Source organism: Mycteria americana, chromosome 2 (assembly GCF_035582795.1).
Source record: "Mycteria americana isolate JAX WOST 10 ecotype Jacksonville Zoo and Gardens chromosome 2, USCA_MyAme_1.0, whole genome shotgun sequence".
Taxonomy (NCBI): Eukaryota; Metazoa; Chordata; class Aves; order Ciconiiformes; family Ciconiidae; genus Mycteria; species Mycteria americana.
In genome coordinates, this window is record NC_134366.1 from 80,250,728 (window position 1) to 80,272,649 (window position 21,922).

General features: G+C 52.0%; 1 protein-coding gene across 1 annotated transcript; it reads left to right on the top strand.

Annotated features, from left to right (window-relative positions):
* The first annotated feature begins 9,715 nt into the window (after nt 1-9,715).
* Nucleotides 9,716-18,392, top strand: NRN1 (neuritin 1). The gene is made up of 3 exons (XM_075495630.1): nt 9,716-9,917; nt 13,978-14,122; nt 17,655-18,392. The coding sequence occupies exons 1-3, from the start codon at nt 9,863-9,865 to the stop codon at nt 17,884-17,886; spliced, it is 432 nt and encodes a 143-aa protein (XP_075351745.1). The 5' UTR covers nt 9,716-9,862; the 3' UTR covers nt 17,887-18,392.
* Nucleotides 18,393-21,922: the final 3,530 nt, after the last annotated feature.

Sequence of the window (21,922 nt, forward strand, 5' to 3'; positions counted from 1 at the left end):
GTTAAATATATCATATTGCAACACAACGCACTGCTTTAGTTCTTGTACAACGTTCAGCGCTTTCATGAATTATATCGATTCTAGAAGAGTCTGATCCTGCTCTTATTGAAGTCAATGACAGGACTTCCATGAAACCCGATACATGCTCGCTATCCATTTAATCGCTCCTCAGAAAGCAATGAAAATATTAAGTGGCAGGAGGCAGACGAGAGAAACGCGTTGCACTGACTCTGCAGCGGCCAGTTCTTGAGATCAGCCCCAGCATTAAAGCTGATCACAGCCCCAAAACCACTGTTTTGGCAGCCAGGATCAACCGCGTAGTGAGGGTGCAGTGGCTGTGCTCCCTTTCCCCGGGGGCCCCTGGCAGCTCCCTGCGAAGGGTCACTCTTTCCACACCACCAGGGATTTCGGCCAGGAGGTCAGCTTTGCCGTCCCCTCGCTCCGAGGCACAGCTCACAACACACACGCAGCCAGCTTAGCATGTAGTAAGAAGTCCCCGCCAGCCAGCTGTGCTACACGGGCTAACTCCGTTCATCCTCCCCTCCCGTTTCCAACATAAGATCAAACTGATCCGGTGTCCAGTACCTGCGACCGGGGATATGTGTTTATTGAGGGTAGAAGCTGATCTCACTGTGATATATGGCATGCACTGCTCTACCTAGTGCCGTGCACCTAAATTTCCCTTAGCCATCCTTCCCTCCCCTGCTCAGCCTGGCAATCTCAGCTGAAGAATACCCCCCAAGAACAAAACAAGCTGTGCATTGCAGGGAACCCAGTTATGATACCGGAGCTGGGATCTGGGCACTGCCTAAGACTGCTAGCATGAATTTGCTAGAGAATTTCCCAGATACCTTAATAACTTTTTTTTTTTCAACATTTTGGGGGAAGTAGGGGGAGAGACACTGGAAAATACACTCACCCCTCATACAGTCCTAAGTAAGAGTAAACACCTGGGCATGTTCACTGATATGTTTAACAGGTTATGTAGAAAATCGCTAGCTGTTCAAACATGTAATTATTTGTTAACATGCCTGCCTAAGATGGCAAAAAATAGCAACGATTCAGTAATTGGAGTATGGAATGCTTTTCTTCCTTGTTTTCCTGCAGACTGGAGGCTTATGCACCTTTATCTGTCTAAGTTAAAAAAAAACATAAAATGACCTTTTAGGAGCCCTTCAGCAGCTTGGCAATTGTGCCGTTCTAGTTCTTTCAACAATCAGATAAACTCAAGAACAATGTTATTTCCTGGCCAGGGGAGTATAAAGTAAGCTACCGTTTCTCATATAACCTGCTTCCTTGGGCTCCTGAAACTCATACTGCACAGGCAATGCTTTTCCCTGATGACAATTCAAAGCCTAGAGAGCTTTGGTTTTTACCCTATTTAAAAATAAATACATGCTAATTATAGGACAAAAATAAAAAATCTTCATTCTACTGTGCTGTGCAATTCTGCTACTTGGCATGGGCAGAGGGTTCAGTGCACTGTTGCTGTGTGCAATGGGGAGGGCTGAAAAGGAAAAATCAATGCCATTTCTTGTTCAATTAAGTTCATTGTGATTCAGAACCACCTCCTCACACTGCAGAGCCTGCAAGAGATCAGTGCTGCAATCACTACCTTTTAGCAGCTTGCTTTCTCCGTCTGGACCTGCACAAGCCACTCGCTGGCAGGGCATCACACTTTGCTCTGAGAAAAAGAAAGAATGGGGGGAAAAAAAAGTCCTTACGGGACCCTCTGAAATACATTGTCATAAATCATGGGTCTTCAGCTGGGCATGTCACAGAGGGGGAGAGAGGGCATTTTCCTCAATGAGTCATTTTATTTAGATGTGAGAACTACTGCTGTCTTTTTACCCTTCAGTAAAAATTTTGCTCTCCTTGCTGCCTCACTGAGAAATATCTGCAATACATACCTTGCTGCTTGGTCTCGCTCAGGCTAAGCAGTGTGATGGTCTGACTCAAAGTCTTTTGGAAGTCAGTAGAAAGATGCTGGCGGACTCTGCTGGACTACAGATCAGCTCAGACACCTGTATGCCCAGGAATCAGGGGTTAGTAGTCACGGCTATCAAGAGGACATGACAAAGGATTTTTAGGGTCACTCCCACCCCCTCACCCACTTTAGCTATTCTATGGCAAATGTAAAACAAACAAACAAAAATGTGTTTGCAGTAGAATGGGGTAACCTGGGGAGTTTCTGCTCCCGAGGCTCAGCCTGCTGAGGATGCCAAGGTCTACCATGGTGCGTGGTGGCCCCGCAGTGCCAGCACCAGCACCCCACAGGCCTGCTCAGCACCTCCCAAAAGAGGAGCCCAGGATGCTTGTGAGCATGTCTCACTCTAGTGACAGGACGGACAAACTACAACAGCCTGCCACTTCCCAGTATGCCTTTAATGGCTACTGCCTGCTCCCTGGGTGGAGGGGGCTTGTCCAAGGACCTTGGGGTTCAGTCCCAAATTACTAGGCTCTAGCAGAGCAAAGAGTTCATTACAAAACCCGAAGGCAAGAATGATCAGGGTGGCACGTCAAAGAACAATAAGAAAAAGAGACATAACTCCTTAATGTTAGTAGGCAGAGGCCTTTGATGCTCACACAGGTTTAGATCCTGGATGTGTGTTAGCTAATGGCAATGGATAAGCGATGCATGAAACCTCTTAGTCCACAGCTATCCCCGTCACTTTCCAGCTTCTTTATTGCACTGTTAGATTATGCTGAGGAGCAAGACAAGTCCTCAAGGAAGCTGCCGGCTGTTTAGTTGCTCCATGCACCTATGAACAGCAGCTGTGGAACTGCTCTTGACTCTTCCAGCTGAAGTCACCTGCATGGCAGCTGACATGTGACAATGATATTTGAGTTAATTGTGCCAATTGTGCCACACACAAGACAAATGTGGCCCAAGCGCGGGTTCTGAAGAAGGATGTTTTTTAATGAATGTGTACTTCTGCTCAAGTCATGCCTTTGTGAAACTAGTTGCCAGTTCACATCAAGAAGAAGCTTTCTACTCAGATTCACGGGACCTATCTCTGACCTTTCCCAGTTTCCAGTGTCATAAATATGTTCCTAAAGCTACTAGTGAAGAAGGAGGGGGGTGAAGAAGTTGCATGTCCTCAGCATCTCTGCAAATCAGATTGCAGATGCATGTACAGATCCATCCTGCTTTTCCTTGTCATGGAGCCCTTTTCACCTTCGTATACATTCTTCCTCCCAGATTTCATCCTTCCTAGGAAAGTGAGATCTCACTTGAAGTTCTTGCAATGCACGTGTGACTGGCAGAACATCTGTCCTGGCAATGTTCTCATCAGTTCTCATCATTAATTAACAGATCGTTTTCCTGCTCCCTAAATCCCCAAGTTCCCCTGAAACTTTGATTTTCATGACTAAGGATTAATGAAGGAAAATTTGAAATGTAGAAGCAGTATCTTCCCATGATAGCTGGAAATATGATATGGCTGGTTCTTTAAATACGTATTTATGTTTTTTTCTAGAACAAATCATATTGACTGTTATAAAGAAAACTCAGAGTGGTATTTCAGTTATTGAAGGCCTACTGTAACTGAAGGTTAAAAGCTGCTGTGGCAGTAGATACTCTATAAATCAATGGAAGAAACACGTGAATCAGAATATCACCTCACTGAGGAACGTCCCATCTCACTGTGGTCAATAGAAGTTGTGGTGCTGATGTCCATGGAAGCATGAAACATTCACGTGCCAGCAACTTTTAGGACTAGTTCTTGATACATACTGAGGATAAAGGTTTTGTGCAGCCAATTTGTGTTCTGGCAATGGCGTTGTTATTCCAGACTCAGAGCTTGGTTCTGAACCAAGATCCAGAACTTCGTTACTGGCATTTGCAACCAGAGAAACTGAAATTATCTTAATACCATGGGAGTGCATTCAAGGTTATTCTCATGCACTCAGGGTGACTGGTATCTGGACCAAGGTTTCTATTAAGGATGTCAGAGAGTGATCAACAGCTCTGGCATGATACATACAGCTCATCACAAACCTTCCAATTCCTTACACGGTGTGGATTTCACCACAATGAAGCAATCACTGGAAAAACCTCCCCAGGGATGTGGTGGAGTCCTCAGCACTGGAGGTTTCCAAGATGTGATGGGACAGGGTGCTAGATAATCTCATCTAGGCTCCCTTTTCCACGAAAGGTTGGACCAGATGATCTCTGGAGGTCCCTTCCAACCTGGGCTGTTCTATGGTTCTGCATTCTATGACAATAGTAAGCCTGGATGCCAGGAAATCCACCAATATCAGCCTTTCCACAGCCATTTTCCAGGTCTATATACTTCCCTCCAGCCTATGAAGAAAAATATACAGACTGGCCTTAGGATTATGTTTCTTGAAGGAAAATTTCAGTGGTAAAGATGCTAGGGATTGATACTGCTTTCTTCTGAGACTGTTTTACTGAAACCATCCTACTCTTTGAAACATCCACAGGCACCTTAAGCAAATCATGTGTTGCAAACATAATTGTAGTGGGTGTGAACTCCATCTGGCTAGAGCGGTGCAGGCTCGCATACCTCCCCTCAGCTTGCCTGGGCTCAGCAGCAATGCCAGTGCCACAATCCGATATAAAGGGGTCATGCTAATAAGATGCAGAATTTCGAGTGCACACAAAGGCACCCTCCTAAAAATATATCTCTGAGGAGTGCAGCTAAATGCAAACACTACTGTTTCTGTAATAGATAGTGCTTTCCTTACTGGATTGGCTGGCATGAGCTCATCATGGTCAAGTGACATCTTGTTTTTTTAAGACTGCTTTTTAAAAGAGAAAATTACTGAAGAATGAACATAGAGGCTGAGCTTTTCAAAAGAACCTAGTAAAGTCTGGCATTCTGGTTTTCCCCTTTGAAAATCCCAGAAGCTGAGACTGAAGATCACATTATTCTAATCACTTTCTGAGTTTATACCAGATCATTGTTTTCTGTGTCAAATAGGTTACAAATACCTTACCCAGCATTTTCCACTTGTTAAAGATTTGGTATTGAGCAATCACATCCCTTTTACCTCCACTCAGCCATATACTTTTTTCTTTCCCAGTTTTATATTTGGAACCACAGCGACAGTTTATATTTTCAGAAATATATTTTCACAGACATCAAATGACAGTGATTTTCATGGTGAACAACAAGCACTATTTTAGTACTAATTTCTAGGCAGATGTGGGGCAAATTCTGGTCTTGGGTGCATAACTTCAATTTTTTTCTGCTTAGCTGAAGTCAGACACATCCAGCCAGTAATGAAGCCACAGGTCTAATGAACAAGGCCACCCAAAAAAGCTTTAGAAGTCTGGCCATTATCGAAAGGTATTTCTTTAATACTACCTGTCACATTTTCAGTGTGTTTTCATTATTTTTCTACTTAAATAAAATCCTGGAGGATCATACTGTGAACAGCTATTCATTTTTCAGCTAGGTTTGGTATTTGCATGTATTTCTCTGGCTGGCCACCTTCCTCTAGGGAAAGTAGCTGCTAAGGGCTGGGAGCCACAGCACAAGCAAGGACAGGCACCTCTGCAGGACTGTAAAGCTGTCAGTCTGTCCCCCTTTCTCGGGGGACCTGCAAGACGGGAGGGTACGGAGACACAAGTCACGGGCTCCTGTTTCGTCTCAGCTTCACTAGGGCCGGATCTCAGGCTGATCATGAGGGAGAGTAAAAGCAGTCACCTCCTGGTAGAGGCGATGCTACTGCAGGATGAGCTAAGAGCAAATACGTTCCTCACATACCCATAGGAGGGACTTTTAAATAACACCGTGATCACTGGACCCTCCCCTCCAACCTCAGCTGATGCTTAGAATAAATCAGTCTCTGACTGACAGCGCCAAAGATTTAGTTTTTATCCCTATTACTAGCCCGCAACTGTGAACTGAGGAGCCCACGGCGTGAGCTGTTTGAAGAGATATTTTGCATTTAAAAAAAAAAAAAAAAGGATGAAGGGAAAAAGAAATGCAGAGATGCAGCCAGCTTTGCCAGGGAAAGCAGCTCTGTCTGCTACCTTGAGCCGGCTGCCTCTTTTGAGGTTCAGCCATGACAGTCAGCCGAAAGCTACACGAGAAACACATCCGCTAAACACGGTGGGTCCCCTTGTGGTAGATGGTTTAGATGGAGCTGAGCTCACTGCATCAGCTGTCCAGCACGCTGCTCTCTGCCCGGGGGTGACAGCGCAGGGCTGCCCACCCAAATACTCACCCACCCACTCCGGCACGCGGGGCAGCCCACGCCGCCACGGTGGCTACAGGCTTCGCCGTGCTGAGCGAGGCAGTTTCCCTGTCTCTGGCAGAGCTATATCTGGCCAGCAGTCGTGGGCTCTGTCCGTCTGCCTCCGCCACGGCAGCGGTCACACGCGGCTGTGGGATGACGCTGCCGCCCACCCTAACAAGCCGAGCATGATGCTGCCGCCAGGACGGAGCCCTTTTTCTTAAAAACAAGGGCAAAATTGTACTGATGAGCAAATTGTCCTAACGGGGACTGAGCAAGGCACCATTAGACGCTCCTCTCCTAAAACATATACAGATGTCTCTTAGAGACAGGCTGATATTCAAGCACCTTCTAATACCATGCTGGAAGAAAAAAAAAAGAAGAAAAGGGGTAGTTTGATAAACAACTGTCCCCACTTCATCCTGCTCCCTGGCTCCCAGCAGAGCCGAGAGTGCTGCTATTTGAGATGGGCTGAAACCGCTGGCTTTTGTTCAGAATCTATAGCACGACGGGCCCCTTCCTGGGGCAGGGAAGGTGGTAAGGCTGGAGCCAGGCTTGAATTTCAGACGGAGCTGGATTGCTCCAACAGTCAAGAACATTTAGAGGAATTTGGCCAGGCCCTTTTTGCCTCTGTAATTGATGCCTCTAGCTGTTAGATCTTTTGTTGTTGTTGTTTGGCCAGAAATCCCCCAGAAATGCCTGTTCTTATGAGATTTGTGGCCAGATTGCCAGAGGCTCCAGTCATTTCAGTGGTGATGGACGCACCAAAAGTCAGATATTAAACTCTTCCTGATTGTGTATTGGAAACTGCCCTGAAGTTCATTCCAAAGCAGATTTACATAGTGTAATGTCAAAATCAGGTTCAATGTAAGCCTCTTGGAGCCAGCCCAGCCTTTAACCTGAAGCTATAGCTTGTCTGCCCTCAGAAAAAAAGGAGCAGACAAATCCATAGCAGATATGAATGTATAAATAAACCAATAGAGTTATCAATAGGGCAGAGAAGTGAAATGAGAAATTCCTCTTGCTGCAGCCTCCTCAACCTGGTGCTTCTGAAAGGGTGCCTTGTCCTTCTTAACAGCAAACACAGCCACAAGTGGCCGAGCTGCCAAGAGCTGGTAGGTTCAACGTTTATATCCATGTACCTCAACCCACACTCTCATCCTCTTCCTTTTTTATGCTGATAATGCACTGACTGTGAGACATAAAAGATCTTTTGGGCTGCCTAACCTATCCCTCCTGGGAAAAGGACAGGGCTCCACATTTTGATATCCACTTCAGTCTCTCTGTTGCATGACAAAAGAACCCATTACCACAGCAGCGAAGAGCTGGGTAGAAGTGTTTTGCCTTAGCTCCAGCTTAAACTCAAACCTTTCAATTCCTTTGAAAGAGAACATGGTGCAAATTCTGAAGCTTAGCCTTGCCTCCTTGCTGCCACCAATGTCTTCAGGAGTGTGTAAAAAGACAACTTTACTCTGGGCTGCAGCTTCATGGCAGAGTGAATGGAAGGGCAAGCTGCCAGGGGACACAGCACCCACTGCCTGGGCTTTGCAGTGTTCACTACCATGTGTCCACATGCTGAGCTGGCTCTGGGAGCTGGCTGACAATGAACCTTTTTTTTTTTAATTCCTCGGGTTAGTTTTCAGGCTGCTCTGTCCTCTAATCCGACTCACCATCCATAGTGGAGACCTATAAATAGGAAGAAAAGGTGGAACCAAAAGGAATAGTGGGAAGGTGCAGAGGAGACAAGCCAGTGTTTTTCATCTGCAGGCCCCAGCTGACTGCTAGCATAGTTACCCAACATTATACCGGCTTTCCAGTTGAAGAAACAGAGGTCAGGGTTTCATGATGGCTTTAAGAGGATGTGCGTGCCAGCTGCCTCTACACACGTTGGGTAGACCTAAAGAGGCAACGGCGTTCATCAGCACTATTTTGTGAATGGAGCTCTCCGCAAGGAAGCTTTTCATCTTGCCCTCCAGTTTCCTTACTTCCAGTTGCACTGATTCGTTTAACCCCATGCAATCCCTGTCCTTGCCTGGTGGGCTTCAGGCATTTGCAGTCCATGGGGATCATGGGGACTCTGTCATTGAGGTCTGAGGATTGTCACGTGTGGTTTGTAAAAGAGAGGGACCCACCAGGAGCCCAGCTGGTCCAGGGAGCTGCAGCACTGCCAGCACTATGAGATTTCAGAGGGGGGAACCTGGGACAGGGACGAGCGAAGGTCAACAGTAGTTCTCGCTCCGACCGGTCCCCCTTTGGCTCCTGGAGGTATTTAAAAGACGTTTGGATGAGGTGCTTAGAGACATGGTATAGTGGTGGTCTTGGTAGTGTCAGGTTGGACTCGATGATCTTAAAGGTCTTTTCCAACCTATACGATTCTGTGATTCTGAGATGCTACAGATGGCTGCTGAAGGTCAGAGCTGAGCTGCGGGGGAATAACTTTGCAATGGAAGAGCCCAGGGGGAAGGCTGTAGAATGGGGTTTTGGCTGGTTACTTTGGACTGGGAGAAGCCCCTGCCGGCACCTTTAGGTTCCTCTCACGCTGTTCTCCAGGTGGGGATGGCCTTGAGGACGGTCCTGGGAGGGCGTCAGGCTACAGGAGCCCCCCAGACCCCCCTGTCCCAGGCAGGGCTCCATGTCGCCTCGGTCGGCACCATCCCCTCCACCCAGCCCTGCCACACCTGTAGCCTGTCCCCAGAGGATGGGGTGCGGTGGCCCCCAGCCGCAGGCCGGCCCCACTGCGGCTCCCCAGGGCTACCCCACGCGTGACCCCTTTCCCCACGCCACCCTCTGCAGTCCCACAGGCGGGCTGCTGCCACCGGGATGGAGCACAGGCAGCAGGGCCGGGAGAGACCAACTCCCCCCCGCTCCCCCCCACCTCAGCCTGGGGGTGACGTCATGGTGGGGGAGGGGCGGGCAGGGGGAGGGGACCCCCGCACCTCCCTTTCCTCCTCCCCACTCCGCAGCGCGGGGGCCGGGCTGGCCAGCCCCGACGGGGCGGCCCGGGGGCGGGGGGGGTTCTTCCGTGCTATCCCCACCCCCGGGGGGGCGGCTCCTCCGTCTGCGTGCCTGTGTGTCTGTGCGTGCCTGTGTGTCTGTGTGTCTGTGTGTGCGTGTGCGTGTGGTGTGCGTGTGTGTGCGCGTCCCCCCCGCCCCCGCATCCCTCCCGCCGCGGGGGGACGGTCCCGGCTGCCGCCCCCCCCGCCGCCGCACGGGGCAGGAGGAGCGCGGGGGTGGGGGGTGGGGGGGTTTCTCGGCGATTAATGGGGCGGGGGGACACGGGGAGAGCGGATAAATGCAGGCTGCGATGCCTATAAATGGCGTTTCTCTTCCAAGGTGCACATTTTTCAAAAAAAAGAAGAAGGAGAAGGGGAAAAAACCCGGTCCGTGTCATCCCCCCGCGTCAGGGCCGCTGGTGGGCGTGAGGCTGTACTTCCTCCGCCCCCTCCTAATGGAGCGAACCATTCCCAGCTAGTCCTCCTCGCCCTCTCCCTCTGCCTCCCTCTTTCTCTCCTTCTCCTCTTGTCTCCCCCCCTTGTCTGCAAAGTCCTCCGCTGCTCGGAACTTGTTGGCAATGCCTATTTTTCAGCTTTCCCCCACGTTCTCCAAAGTAACTATTTAAAGATCTGCAGCCGCAAATGGTTTTACTAAATGTAGGATGGGACTTAAGTTGAACGGCAGATACATTTCTCTGATCCTTGCTGTACAGATAGGTAAGTGGACTGCCAAATTCGGTATCAAGTTGTGTGCACCAAAGCCCGGCTGATGCATGCAGAAGCGGAATGTCGGAAGAAGCTGCGCGGACGGCCGCCGCTCGGGCCGGCGGGGGGACCCCCGCTCCCCGCTCCCCGCTCCCTCCGCCTCCTTCCCGGTGGCATCTTCGCGGTTCTTCACGCCGTCAAGGCAGGGGGGCCGCAGGAAAGGCAGCCGATTTCTTATTCCTCTTAAATCACTTTTGTTGTTCGTTTCCCCAGATCGGTGCATGCTCCTTCGTACTTCGCTTCCCCCTCCCTTATTCTTCCTCCTTTTCCCCCCTCTGTTCTCGCCGTCCCCACGAACGGCTGCATTTGTATTTGCTTTTCGGATATCCCCTGCATTCCTCATCACCGACAATTTGGGGACTCCAGTGCTAAGAAATCCCCCCCCTCCCCGAGGGACAGAGAAATAAGAACCGGCATAAAATGGCTTGCGAGAGATCTCGCTGGAAAGTTTTTTTGCAGAAAATCAGGGGGACGAGCGAAGGGCTCCCTTTGGGAACTTGGAGGATTTCCCATTTGCAGAGCAGCCTAAAAACAAACAAACCCCAACGCTAACTTAAAAAAAATAATAATCCCCCCGAATGCGGGGATTAAACAAATAAAAATTATTAAGAAATCACCAAGTCCCACCGCCCGATCGTTAATTTTGTGCTCGGAGAACCGCTGTCAAAAAACGAGCGGGTCCAAAAAATTTCTGTATATGTTAAGTTACTTAAAATAGAACAGGTTTCCCTCCACGCCGGTATGTGTTTTTGTCTGCTCGTTACTGGTTTTGTTTAATATCTTGGGGTTTTCGCTGGTTCTTTTTGTTGGTTTGCTGTCAGGTTCATTTTATTCAACATTTCTTCGCTGAAATTTTTTTGAGTTTCAGATATTAAACAATCTCCAAGTTAATGACCACTTGGTCCTCTACAGGCAAATTTTAAAGATTATATATTGAATACGTTTATTCCCGAGCATGATCCAAAACTGGGCTTCAAGGAAAGGGCGATTAAAGCGCGTCTTTTATTATCCAGATTGTCAGGTGTGAAGAGACCTTTGAAAATATGTGCCTGCAAAGGAATTCTGCTACAACAGAAAAAATGCTCGGCATTGCTATTTAGAGATCCTTTTGTGCGGTCACCCTCCTCTCCAGACAATCTCTGCAGCATTTTGTGGGTACCAAAAGAAAGAAGAGGGAAAAAAAAAAAAAAAAGGAAAAAAAAAAGAGGGGGGGGAGAACAAGAAAGGGAGGAAAGAAGGAGGCAAAATGCCTTGACCATTTCCTCATCGAGAAAAGAAAAAAATAAGAAATGTTGCGATGAAATGTTGACCTCTGGAAAATGTGGATATACGATGCAAACCCCTCCATTCGTATTACCATTCCATTTTAAACGAGGCTGAACTCTTCAGAAGGCCATTTTCTGTACTGTCAGAGCAAGAAGGGGGAAGGCATTATTTGGATGTTATCCTTAATTTCAGTCCTTGCATTTTTGGTTTGTTTGTTCGTTTGGAGGAGGATGATTTTTCTCTCATTTGTGTTTATCTGATTCAGCCGAGGGAGGATTTTATTCACGGTGAAATTTCACAAGGTAGCTAGAGTCGCTGGGAACCGCCGTCCCCGGGCTGGCGTGAGCATGAGCAGTCATTTGGAAAGTTACCCCCAAATATTGCTGCACACCGCGGAGACGGTGGCGGTGCGGTCGCTTTGCGGTGCCCTGGGAGAGGACGGCTTTGAAGCTCCTCTCTGCTCCTCCTTCGGTATTTCGGGTAACCTTCCCCCCACTCCCCCCCTCCCCCTGAAATCAGCTTCTGGTTATCGGTGTGGGGGTCGCAAAGGGCCATTTGCCTTTGCCCCGACCCCGGTAACGGCTCGGATGAAACGGATGTTCGCCTCGTACCCAAAATGTCTATGCTTCCCGCAGCAGCACCAGGGCTTAAAAAAAAAAAAAAAAAAAAAAAAACAACCAACATTTATTTATTTATTTGTTTGTTTGGGCAGCGGGGACTGGGACCTGTCCGAAATCCCTGACATTTTGGGAGGCGACGGGGGGGAGGCGCGGGGACTGTCTCCGCGGAAGGCGCCCGGGGACAGGAGGGGTGGACCAGGCGCAGCTAAAGGGCAGGCGGGCCGGGAGGACGGAGAGCGGGTTTCGGGAGGGGGCACGATCCGTTATGGATGGCTCCTGCGGTCCTGCTGCATTGCAAATCGCTGCACACTCTTGTCTTTGAAGGACGGGGGGGGAGGGGGGGAGGTCGGGGCCACGGCAAAGCACAAGCGACCTAGTTCAAGAGAAATCCCGCTGTCGTTTAACCGGGCAGGACCCTCGTCTCTCCGCTTTTGCTTTTTTTGGTGGTGGTGGTGGTGGGATCTGGGGAGACTTTGGACCGGGGGTACCCTGTGCGGAGGCAGCACACAGGGCCAGGCCGCCCCTCGGAGGGGGGGATGCTCTGAGCACCTCTGGTCCCAAACCTCACCCTCTACCACCCTCCCTCCCCGGGCCCGGGGCAGGGCTCCCCTTCGGACCCCGTATTTTCAGTGCAGCCCGTCACGTTTTTGGAGAAATTCGTGGCAACTTCCCCTCCTCTCTCCCCCTGTAGCTGCCGGAATGGGATGGCGCGGGTTTTATAGGACATGGTTTTACCCCCGGGATGGTCCTCAGTTCTTCTCTATTTGTTTGCCTGGCTTTTTTTCCTACGGTAGCCAATGTCTGTAGCCTGCTGGGGTTTTGATGTGACGGCTGGTGCTGGTGTGTGTGTAGAGGGGAGTGGCCACCAAGTCATGTTAGCGATGAATCAAACGGCAAGAGGGGGATCTGGGTTGAAACAGTCTCTTTTGGAGTCAGCCATTTAGCTTGTCACCGGTGCCGGGCGAGGAAACACACACACACACCCCGCCACAGCCATGTCCTGGGGAGGCGGATCGGGAGGGGACCCCCACCCCAACAACCCCCCCCCGAGGTGTAGGCGGACGAGGGCTCCTCCGAAAGGGGGGGGGGGGGGTAGGCAACCCCTCCCGCCCCCGCTAGACGCAGCGACGTCCCAGCTGCGCTGCCCGGGGTCGAGCCCGGGCCCGGGAACACCACGGCGTCCCCAGCCCCCGCCGCGGGCAGGAGAGCGATTAGGGATCGGCACCCCCGCTCCGTGCCCGGGTGCTGCCCGGGCGGCTGCGGGCCCGTGCGCGGTGCCGTGCGTGAGTCCCGCGGGCCGCGCTGTCCCTGCGTCCCGTCCCGTCCCCACGCGGGGCCCGGCCCGGCAGCCGCCGACACCCGGGAGGAGCCATCTCAAGCACGCCGTAATTAATTTCCTTTCCCCGTTTGCAAGCGGTCGTTCTCGGGTTTGTTACTCGTGTATTTAACCGAGCGCCCTTTCCTGGCGCAATCCCGACGGGTGCCCGAGGCAGCAGGGTCGGGGGAGCGGGACTCGTCCCTGCCCCTTCCCGCCCCGCTGCCCCCAGCCCGGGCAGCTGCGTGCGTGGCTTTGGGGGACGCTTCTTTTCCTATCTTTATGTTTCAAGTGATTTTTTTTTTTTTAGTAGTATTTTTTTTCCCCCGCTGAATCTTGCACGATATTTGCCAAGCGACCTGGGCAATGAGGAGCCGTGTGCGTGCGTGTGTGAGCGCCAGGGTCTGTACGGAGAAACGCGCCTGCTGCTTCGAGGCGGAATTTTCTAACAAAGGAGCAAGTCCAGGGAGAAGCAGGCAGCGCATCTTCACCCAGCCTCCCCTCCTCCTCGCCCCTCAAAAAAAAAAAGAAAAAAAAAAAAAAGAAAAAAGACTGAAATCACGCCGTTAATGCACCGGCACTGAAAACCCCGGTGCTAAAAAAGCAAAGGGCGAAAAGCCCCTGACTCATGTCCCCGAGTGCCCGATGGCCACCCTGGCTCGGTCCCACCTCCTGCCCCAAATCACCGCTCCTCGGCGGGACGCGCCTTTAGCCGGGGGGGGTGGGGGGAAGGGGCGAGGCGGGGGCGGCGGCGCGGGGGGCCGGGGCGGGCGGGGGCCGGCGGAGCTGACCTGTGCCCCTGCCCCCCCAGCGTACCTGGTGCAGGCGGTGAGAGCGGCGGGGCGGTGCGATGCGGTCTTTAGGGGCTTCTCGGACTGTTTGCTGCGGCTGGGCGATAACATGGCCAACTACCCGCAGGACCTGGACGACAAGAGAAATCTCCAAACGATCTGCGCGTAGGTCTTTCCTCTCTCCTTCGGGGCCGCGGGGGGAGAATGGGACTAGGGGGTCACCCGGGGCTGGGCAAGGGGGCGATCCAAGGTGGTGGTGGGAAGGAAAGCGGCAGAAGTAACGTGGGGTTTGGTGCCTTGGGGCCGGATTCTCTGCTCCAGGGTCCTTCCAAGCGCACTGCCATGGGGACAGGCCGGGCTTGGGGAACAGTGAAGTCTGGAGGGAGTTTTTACAATGTCTTTTTTAGTTTTTCCCTCCGTGAATCTGGGTGGGTTGGTTTTTTTTTTTCCTCTTTCTTTTTTTCCCTCCCCTCCTTAGCTCCTCGCTTGTATTCACTCCCTTCTCCTGCTTTGCACTGAGGTGTTGACATTAGCTGCACGGGGGTTGTCATCCCTTTCCTTATTGCTGCCTTTGGGACCCAGGCTCACTGGCAGCCTCCGGGGTCCCCCCGGGCGCTCACGGCAGAGGCAGGCCGGGGGGAGGCAGCTCACCTCGGCCGGGGACAGCCGGCGCTGGGGAGGCGATTCCTCGGGAAACAAAATGTAATTAAAAAGAAAAGAGCCCAGCCACAACGTTAATCGCCCAGCGGCAGAGGGGCGGCCGGCCCAGCGGCAGCTCTCCTCCACCCCGTTTCCCCCGGTTTCCCCCCGCTCCTGGCACAGAGGGGAGGAGAAGGAAGCGGCAACCATAAAGGGGAAAAATAATAATAATAAAAAGGAAAACAACAACAAAAAATAATAAAGGGAGAAAAAGAGCTCGCCGTGCAAAATCGGCTCCTGCTCCCCTCCTTCTCAATTCCTCTCCGAAGCTGGAGGAACTGGGACAGCTGGAGGAGCCCTAAATTGGGGGTACTTTTCCCCAGAGCTCAGGGCAGCGGATCTTACCGGGGGAGGGAAACCTGGGGCGGCTGCCGGGGGCCGGGGAGCCGCCAGCTCTGGCCTCGCCCGCCCCGCTTCGGGGTCTCACGTCCCGGGCAGGGAGGCAGAAAAGGGCATTTTCGATACATCTGGGGAATAAATAAATAAATAAATAAATAAATAAATCCGGCCACACAGGGTATTATCCGTCTCCCCGTTGCTGTTTTCTGGCACAAACTCCCCCCGCTGAAAAAAACTACTACTACTAATAATAATAAAATAGACAAAATCATATTTAGAAAACAGGTAAGGTCCTTAGAGATAAATATGTTTGGAATAGTTTTTTTTCTGATTTTGATCGGCAAAAATCAGAAAACGAAGAACATAAAATGGGAAGGTGAGATGGAAAGGGAAGGGAAGGGAAGGGAAGGGAAGGGAAGGGAAGGGAAGGGAAGGGAAGGGAAGGGAAGGGAAGGGAAAGGAAGGGAAGGGAAGGGAAGGGAAGGGAAGGGAAGGGAAGGGAAGGGAAGGGAAGGGAAGGGAAGGGAAGGGAAGGGAAGGGAAGGGAAGGGAAGGGAAGGGAAGGGAAGGGAAGGGAAGGGAAGGGAAGGGAAGGGAAGGGAAGGGAAGGGAAGGGAAGGGAAGGGAAGGGAAGGGAAGGGAAGGGAAGGGAAGGGAGAGAAGAGGAGAAGGGAGGAGAGGAGAGGAGAGGAGAGGAGAGGAGAGGAGAGGAGAGGAGAGGAGAGGAGAGGAGAGGAGAGGAGAGGAAAGGAAAGGAAAGGAAAGGAAAGGAAAGGAAAGGAAAGGAAAGGAAAGGAAAGGAAAGGAAAGGAAAGGAAAGGAAAGGAAAGGAAAGGAAAGGAAAGGAAAGGAAAGGAAAGGAAAGGAAAGGAAAGGAAAGGAAAGGAAAGGAAAGGAAAGGAAAGGAAAGGAAAGGAAAGGAAAGGAAAGGAAAGGAAAGGCGAGACGAGATGAGAAGAGAAAAAAGAAAAGAAAAGAAAAGAAAAGAAAAGAAAAGAAAAGAAAAGAAAAGAAAAGAAAAGAAAAGAAAAGAAAAGAAAAGAAAAGAAAAGAAAAGAAAAGAAAAGAAAAGAAAAGAAAAGAAAAGAAAAGAAAAGAAAAGAAAAGAAAAGAAAAGGAAGAAGAGACTCTGTAACCCTCCTCTCTTCTCTTTCTACCTAGAGATTTCTAAGCCAAGCACCTACTAAGGCTGACACCTCGCTGTAAATGCTGGGTTGCGGTTTATCTTGTGTCCCGCATTAAGAATAAATACCCAGGGCCCTTTGGCCCTGCAGTGCCGGACCAGAGGTGGCCCCGACCTGTAAAAAGTACCTTTTTTCCAAGCACGACCCTTTTCCCGACCACCTCCCACCACCAGATTGCCTTTGCCCTGTGCCGGGATGTGTATCGAAAGAAGATGGGAAAAGATTTAATTTTCCTTTGGGAGACGCAATTACAGCAGAAATACTGCAGGAGAGGCACACTCTCAGACTCTGGCTTCTCAGTATCTCATTATTTATTACAAATGTAGCAAACATTGGGAGTCTACAACCAGCTTAGAGTGCTCATAAATTAGAGGCTGTAGGACTACTTTAAAAAAAAAAAAGAAAATCAAGATCCAAATTTGCAGGCGCCTGCCTTGAGGAAAGGGGAAAATAGGAGAGAGAAAGGCAGATTCGGGGTGATTTTCGATAACCCAGATGCGAAGAGGAAAGGTCCGCCCGTCCCCATAGGTGGGGCAGAGGGACGGGTCCCGCCCCGGTGGCAAACCCCTGTCCAGACCCCGTGAAGAAGGGAATTAAAAGAAAAAGGAAAAAACGTGTGGGAACAGCTGGAAATTATCCTGCGCAAGGAGAAACCCTTCGCTGCAGACGGAGCCCCGGCAGTGGATGGGGAGTCCCCCGCGCCGGGGGCCGGTGCGGGGCGCCCAGGAGGGTCCAGGAGGGGAAGATGCTGCTTCCTCCTCCTCCTTCTCTTCTCTGCTTCCTCCTCCTTCTCCTCCTCCTCCCTTCCTGCCCCCGCAGTCAGGGCCCGCTCCCGCCCCGGGGGATCCCTCCCGAGGGTTTCTAACGCCGCACTGGGACCTCCAGGATGCTGCCTGCCGCCTGGGAAAAGCGATGCCTTTCCCAGCCCCATCTGCCCGCTCCCACCGGTGACGAAAAACCCTCGGGACGAGCCCGTGGGCTCCTAGGCTAGCGTTTGCCAGCCGAGGGGTGCATGCCCTCTACCCCCGTCAGGCAAAGACCCCTCCGGCAGAGACCCACCAAACCGATTTTTGCCCCATCCCGCCCAGCTCGGGCTGGTGCCGGAGGCAGGGTTGGGGATGGGGAACCCCCCAAACCACAGCCAGCGGCAGCCCCCCCGGGACCTGGCAGGGGAGCCGCTGCCCAGCGCAAAGCGTGCACACGGGGCGGGATGTGGGGCAGCCCGGGGAAGGCGAGGGGGCGAGGATCCCTCCCAGAAACCGGTGTCTCGGGTGGGAGGGGGGGCGGGGGGCAGGGGCCGGGTTTTAGGGCGGGGAGGCGGCGGCTCCTCCCCGCCGGGCTCCGGCCCGCTTTAAGGCATGCACCCGCTCAGCTCCGCCGTCGGGGGGTCGGGGGCGGCGGGCCCGCGGGGACGGCCCCCCCCGGGAAGGTGGGTGCGTGCCTGTTTTGATGCCGGCTGCTCTCCCCCCCTGCAGGTACTGGGATGATTTCCACGCCTGCACCCTCACAGCGCTCACCGATTGCCAGGAAGGAGCGACAGACCTCTGGGAGAAATTGAGACGGGAATCCAAAAACCTCGATTTCCAAGGCAGCTTATTTGAACTGTGCGGAGGCGGCAGCGGCGCGGCACCGTCCCTCCTCCCGCCGGCTTTGCCCCTGCTGCTGGCGGCTCTGTGGGCCGCGCTAGTGACCTGGCTGCCTTTCTAGGGGGGCGAGCACACCCACACCCACACCCTCTCCATGTGCTGGATCTATAGAGGAAGTGTCCATCCGTTGCTTTGGGGACGTTGTGCTTTTCTGTGGTTGATGATGATGGTGGTGGTGGTGGTGGCTGATGATGGTGAAACACCCATGTAGGACTGTGGAAGCGTTCTCCCTTTATTTTTTGTGTTTTATTTGCCAAATGTTACCAAACAGGCAGCAGCGCGCAGCCCAAATCGGACCTCAGCTTTACTATCGCTTCGAATCAAAAATAGAAAAAAAATAAAAATACAAACTCGAGCCCTCGTTGTGCAAAAGCAATCTCAGGAACGGCTCTGGGCCACCTAATGCTAAGGTTGTAATCGGCCGGGATACCTCCCGCGGGCCACGGGCTCCTCTAAAAATGTGGCAGTGTGTGCGAGGCGAGAACAAACACGCAGGCAAAAAAAGGCACTGGCGATGAATCCAAGGTAGATGTCCACGTGTGAAGCATATGGTGAATAATTCACAATCTCTCATCTTTCCTCCACAGTCGCTTGTTTTTTGGTCATTCCACTGCAAAAAAAAAAAAAAAAAAAAAAAAAAAAGAGCATTTTCCCTCGAGGGGAAGAGAGAGAGAAAGAGAGAGAGGGAGGGAAACGAAAACGAACAGTGAAGGAAGGAAGGGAAGAGCGAAAGAAAGAGATGTGTCTAAATGCCCGGAGGAGTGAAGGAATGCTGCTAACAGATCTCTGAGAGTTTACCTTTACTTGCTGTTCGAAGGCATCTTTCCGAATTCACTGCCTTTAATTTTCCTCCTCTTTGTTTTAGATGTTACACATACCAGTAAAATACCTGAATATCCAACCGTAGAGATCACAAAAAGGGGGCTTAAATGTAAACCTAAAGAAAAAAAACAAAACAACAACAAACCAACAACAGCAAAATGATTTTGAAAAAAAGAGCCTTGATTTTAAAAGAGAAGAAAAATGTAGTTTAAACAAAAGTTTATTATAAAGTCAATTCAGCAAAAAAATAACAAAAAAAGATTTGCTACAAAGTATAGACAGAAGTATAAAATAAAAGTTATTGTTTGAAATGAGGGTGTCGTCCTTTTTATAAAATACGCCTAGAGTATCTTGAAAAGGACAGGGCTTTTCAGGCAAGGAAGGCTAAATCCCGAGCCGATCCCTTGATGCACACGGCAATTTCAGTTCAAACAAGGACAGGGCGGCTGAATTGGTTAGTCTCAGCCTTCCCTTTTTTTCCTTTTTTTTTTTTCTTCTTTTTCTTAAAAAATCTGCTCTAGACCCTCCCACCCTCCTCCTCCTCCTCCCGAAACCCCACAAGGCAGCACCCCCGTTTCCCAGCTGCCCGCAGCCGGCGAAGGAAGCCCGGCGCAGCGGCGGGGGCGGCGGTCCCGCGGGCGCGGAGCGGTGCGGAGCGGCGCGGAGCCCCGGCGGAGGGAGGGCAGCAACCACCATTAAGGAGGAGGCTGCGGAGCCGGAGCCGGGGCGCGGAGGAGCCCTTTCATAATTAATAAGGCAGTTCAGCCGAAGGGGAAGGGGGGGACGGGGTATTGATTTCGCAGCAGAAGCTGCTCTAACCTCGGCTATTTATAGGCGCCTGATGCCTTTATAAAGAAATACACATCAGAGAGTAAACACGTCCTTTTCACTTATAAGGCGAGAGCCCAGCTGGCGGCCGGGGGTGGGTGGATGAGTGGGTGATGGGGAGGTAGGGGCCGCGAATTGCTCTGAGGTGAATTATTCCCGTGAGGAGCCGTTGCCTGTGCAATAGGTCTCCTTTGCCAACGTGTCGGGTGGCAGGGTCCCTCTCTCCTTCTCCCCCTCTCCCTGCTCCCTTTCCTTCCCAAGGTCCGCAATGTAATGTGTAAGCAATAGCAAATGTAACAGTTCATAAATCAAACAGTGGGTCGCAAGCCAATCTGCATTTCCCAAACGGATTGAATCCCAGCAACGAATGCGCTCAGGAACTGGAGCCAGGCGCCTTTACCACTGGAAGCAATGTTGATTTTTTAATGATAAAATACATTATGTGTGTGTTGGGGGGGGCTTTGCAGGGTTCAGCCTCGCTTCGGCAGACACAGGTCTGCTTGCATTTCCTTTTCCTTTGCCCTCCCTCTAGATTTAATCCCCACCACCACCAAAGAAAAAGGAAAACCCTGGAGAGCAAAGCTTTGTTTAAATGGTTTGGGTTATTTTCCCTCCCCACAGAGGATCTAGACCGAAATTGATTTTTCTGTGCACATCTCTATATTCATGAGGTCAGGCACTGCTGTTACGATTTCCTGCAGCACGAAATGCCAGCTGCCGAGGAGAGAGGGGAGACAGAGCCCTTGCTGGGGTGCGAGGGGCTCCGCAGCCTGCTGTTTCGGCCGGCTGGGCCCCGGGGACCTTTCGCCGGCGGCACGCAGCCCGCTTCGCCCCGGGGTGTCCGGGCGCCGGTCCCGCCCGCTGCCGGCATCCCGCGGCCCGGCGCCGGGGTGCAGCCGGGCGTGCTCCCGCCGCGGCCCCCGTCTTCCCGGCTGTCGGACCGTGCCCGTCCGTCGGACGACGGTGAGAGGGGAGCTTCCCAGCTTTTCCTCACCCCCGGGAAGCAAGCTGAAACTCCGTAATAAGGGGGTGATTTCCAGCTCGTTAGTGGACTCGAGTTATCTTCGCGTGAGGTTGAATTACTGATGCATAATCTCTGCGTAATTAGCACATCGCCCAGTTAGCCCTCCGTTGAGGTGAATGATAAAACGGTGGCAAACCGGGGAAAAAACAGCCGAGCGGCAGTGCCCCTCCCCACCCCTCCTGCCGCCCCCCGACACCTCCCGAGGAGTCTCCCGTTTCGGGCTCCTAATTGTGGGGCGCCCATCCCCGGGGCGCAGGCCGGCCACCGGGCCTCCCGGGCCAGCCGGGGCCCAAGGAGGTATTTGCTGCTCAAAAACCTGCATTGCACCCCCTGGATTTCCCGCACAGGCGGCAGGGAGTGCAGCAAACCCCGGTCCCGCCGGCTCAGCTCCCCTCAGGCAACCGGCCAGCGAGGCTCTCCCCGCCCGCAGCTCGGTATTTTTTTCGGGGAACACGAGCAACCAACGAACTCCCTCCCCTCCTTCATCCTGTTCATTTTATAAGAGCCCCTTAGTGCTCAAGGCATTGGTTGTTCCCCTTTCTGCCCCTTCCAGGCGTTATTTCTGAAGCCTGAGTGCAATGGTCGATTTTTTTTTTTTTTTTTTTTTAACCCGGGGTGATTGCTCTGCCTTGCCTTGTTTTGTGCCCAAGGAAGCATGAGCTCTCCCCCAAGTCCCAGAAAGGGACTGAGCGTACTCGGTTTGCCTTCTGTCGCCTTGCACCTCTAGGGTTTGTAAGGGCTGGCAGGAGAGGGCTGCAGGGGGAGGCTGGGGTGTCGCTTGCCGGGCTGGTCCCACTGCCCCAGGCAGAGGCTGCTTTAGCAAAAGTTGGAGAGGTTCAAGCCTCTGAACACCCCTTAATTCCTGGGCAAACGTGAGCTGGTGAACTGGGGGCGGGGGGGAGATGCAACAGAAAAGCATTTAAACGTTGACAGTAACCACAGTAAAATTATTACCTACTTAAACAAAAAATATGTACACACACACACATGGAAAAAAAAAAGTCCAAACACAGATCAACAGGGAAAAAAACCCACAGCTGAAACAAAAGGCAAGCCAGTGCCTTTCTAGCTGGCTGGATAATCGGGGAGGGTTGCAGCCATTGCGGCTCTTCCTGCCCTAATTCCTGTCCCCAGCTCCGACTGAGCAACCGCAGCCCTGCAGTCCCCGGAGGGCCGCAGAAAGCTGCCTCCTTCCTTCCCCGTCAGTGCTGGATGAAGCCGTGCTTGGCAATCGGCTGCTCTCTGCCAGCCTCCACCTTTTAGCAGCCTGGCTCAGATCTGGAGGGAGGGCTGCGCCTTGCTGCCCGCTTGGGCTGCCCTCCGATGCGGCGAGACCGTGCCAGCACTAGGCTGAGGTGGTGGCGGCCGATTTTTTTGCTTTAAGGGGGGTTGGGGAGAGAAAAGTCCCTTTCCCATCTGCTCC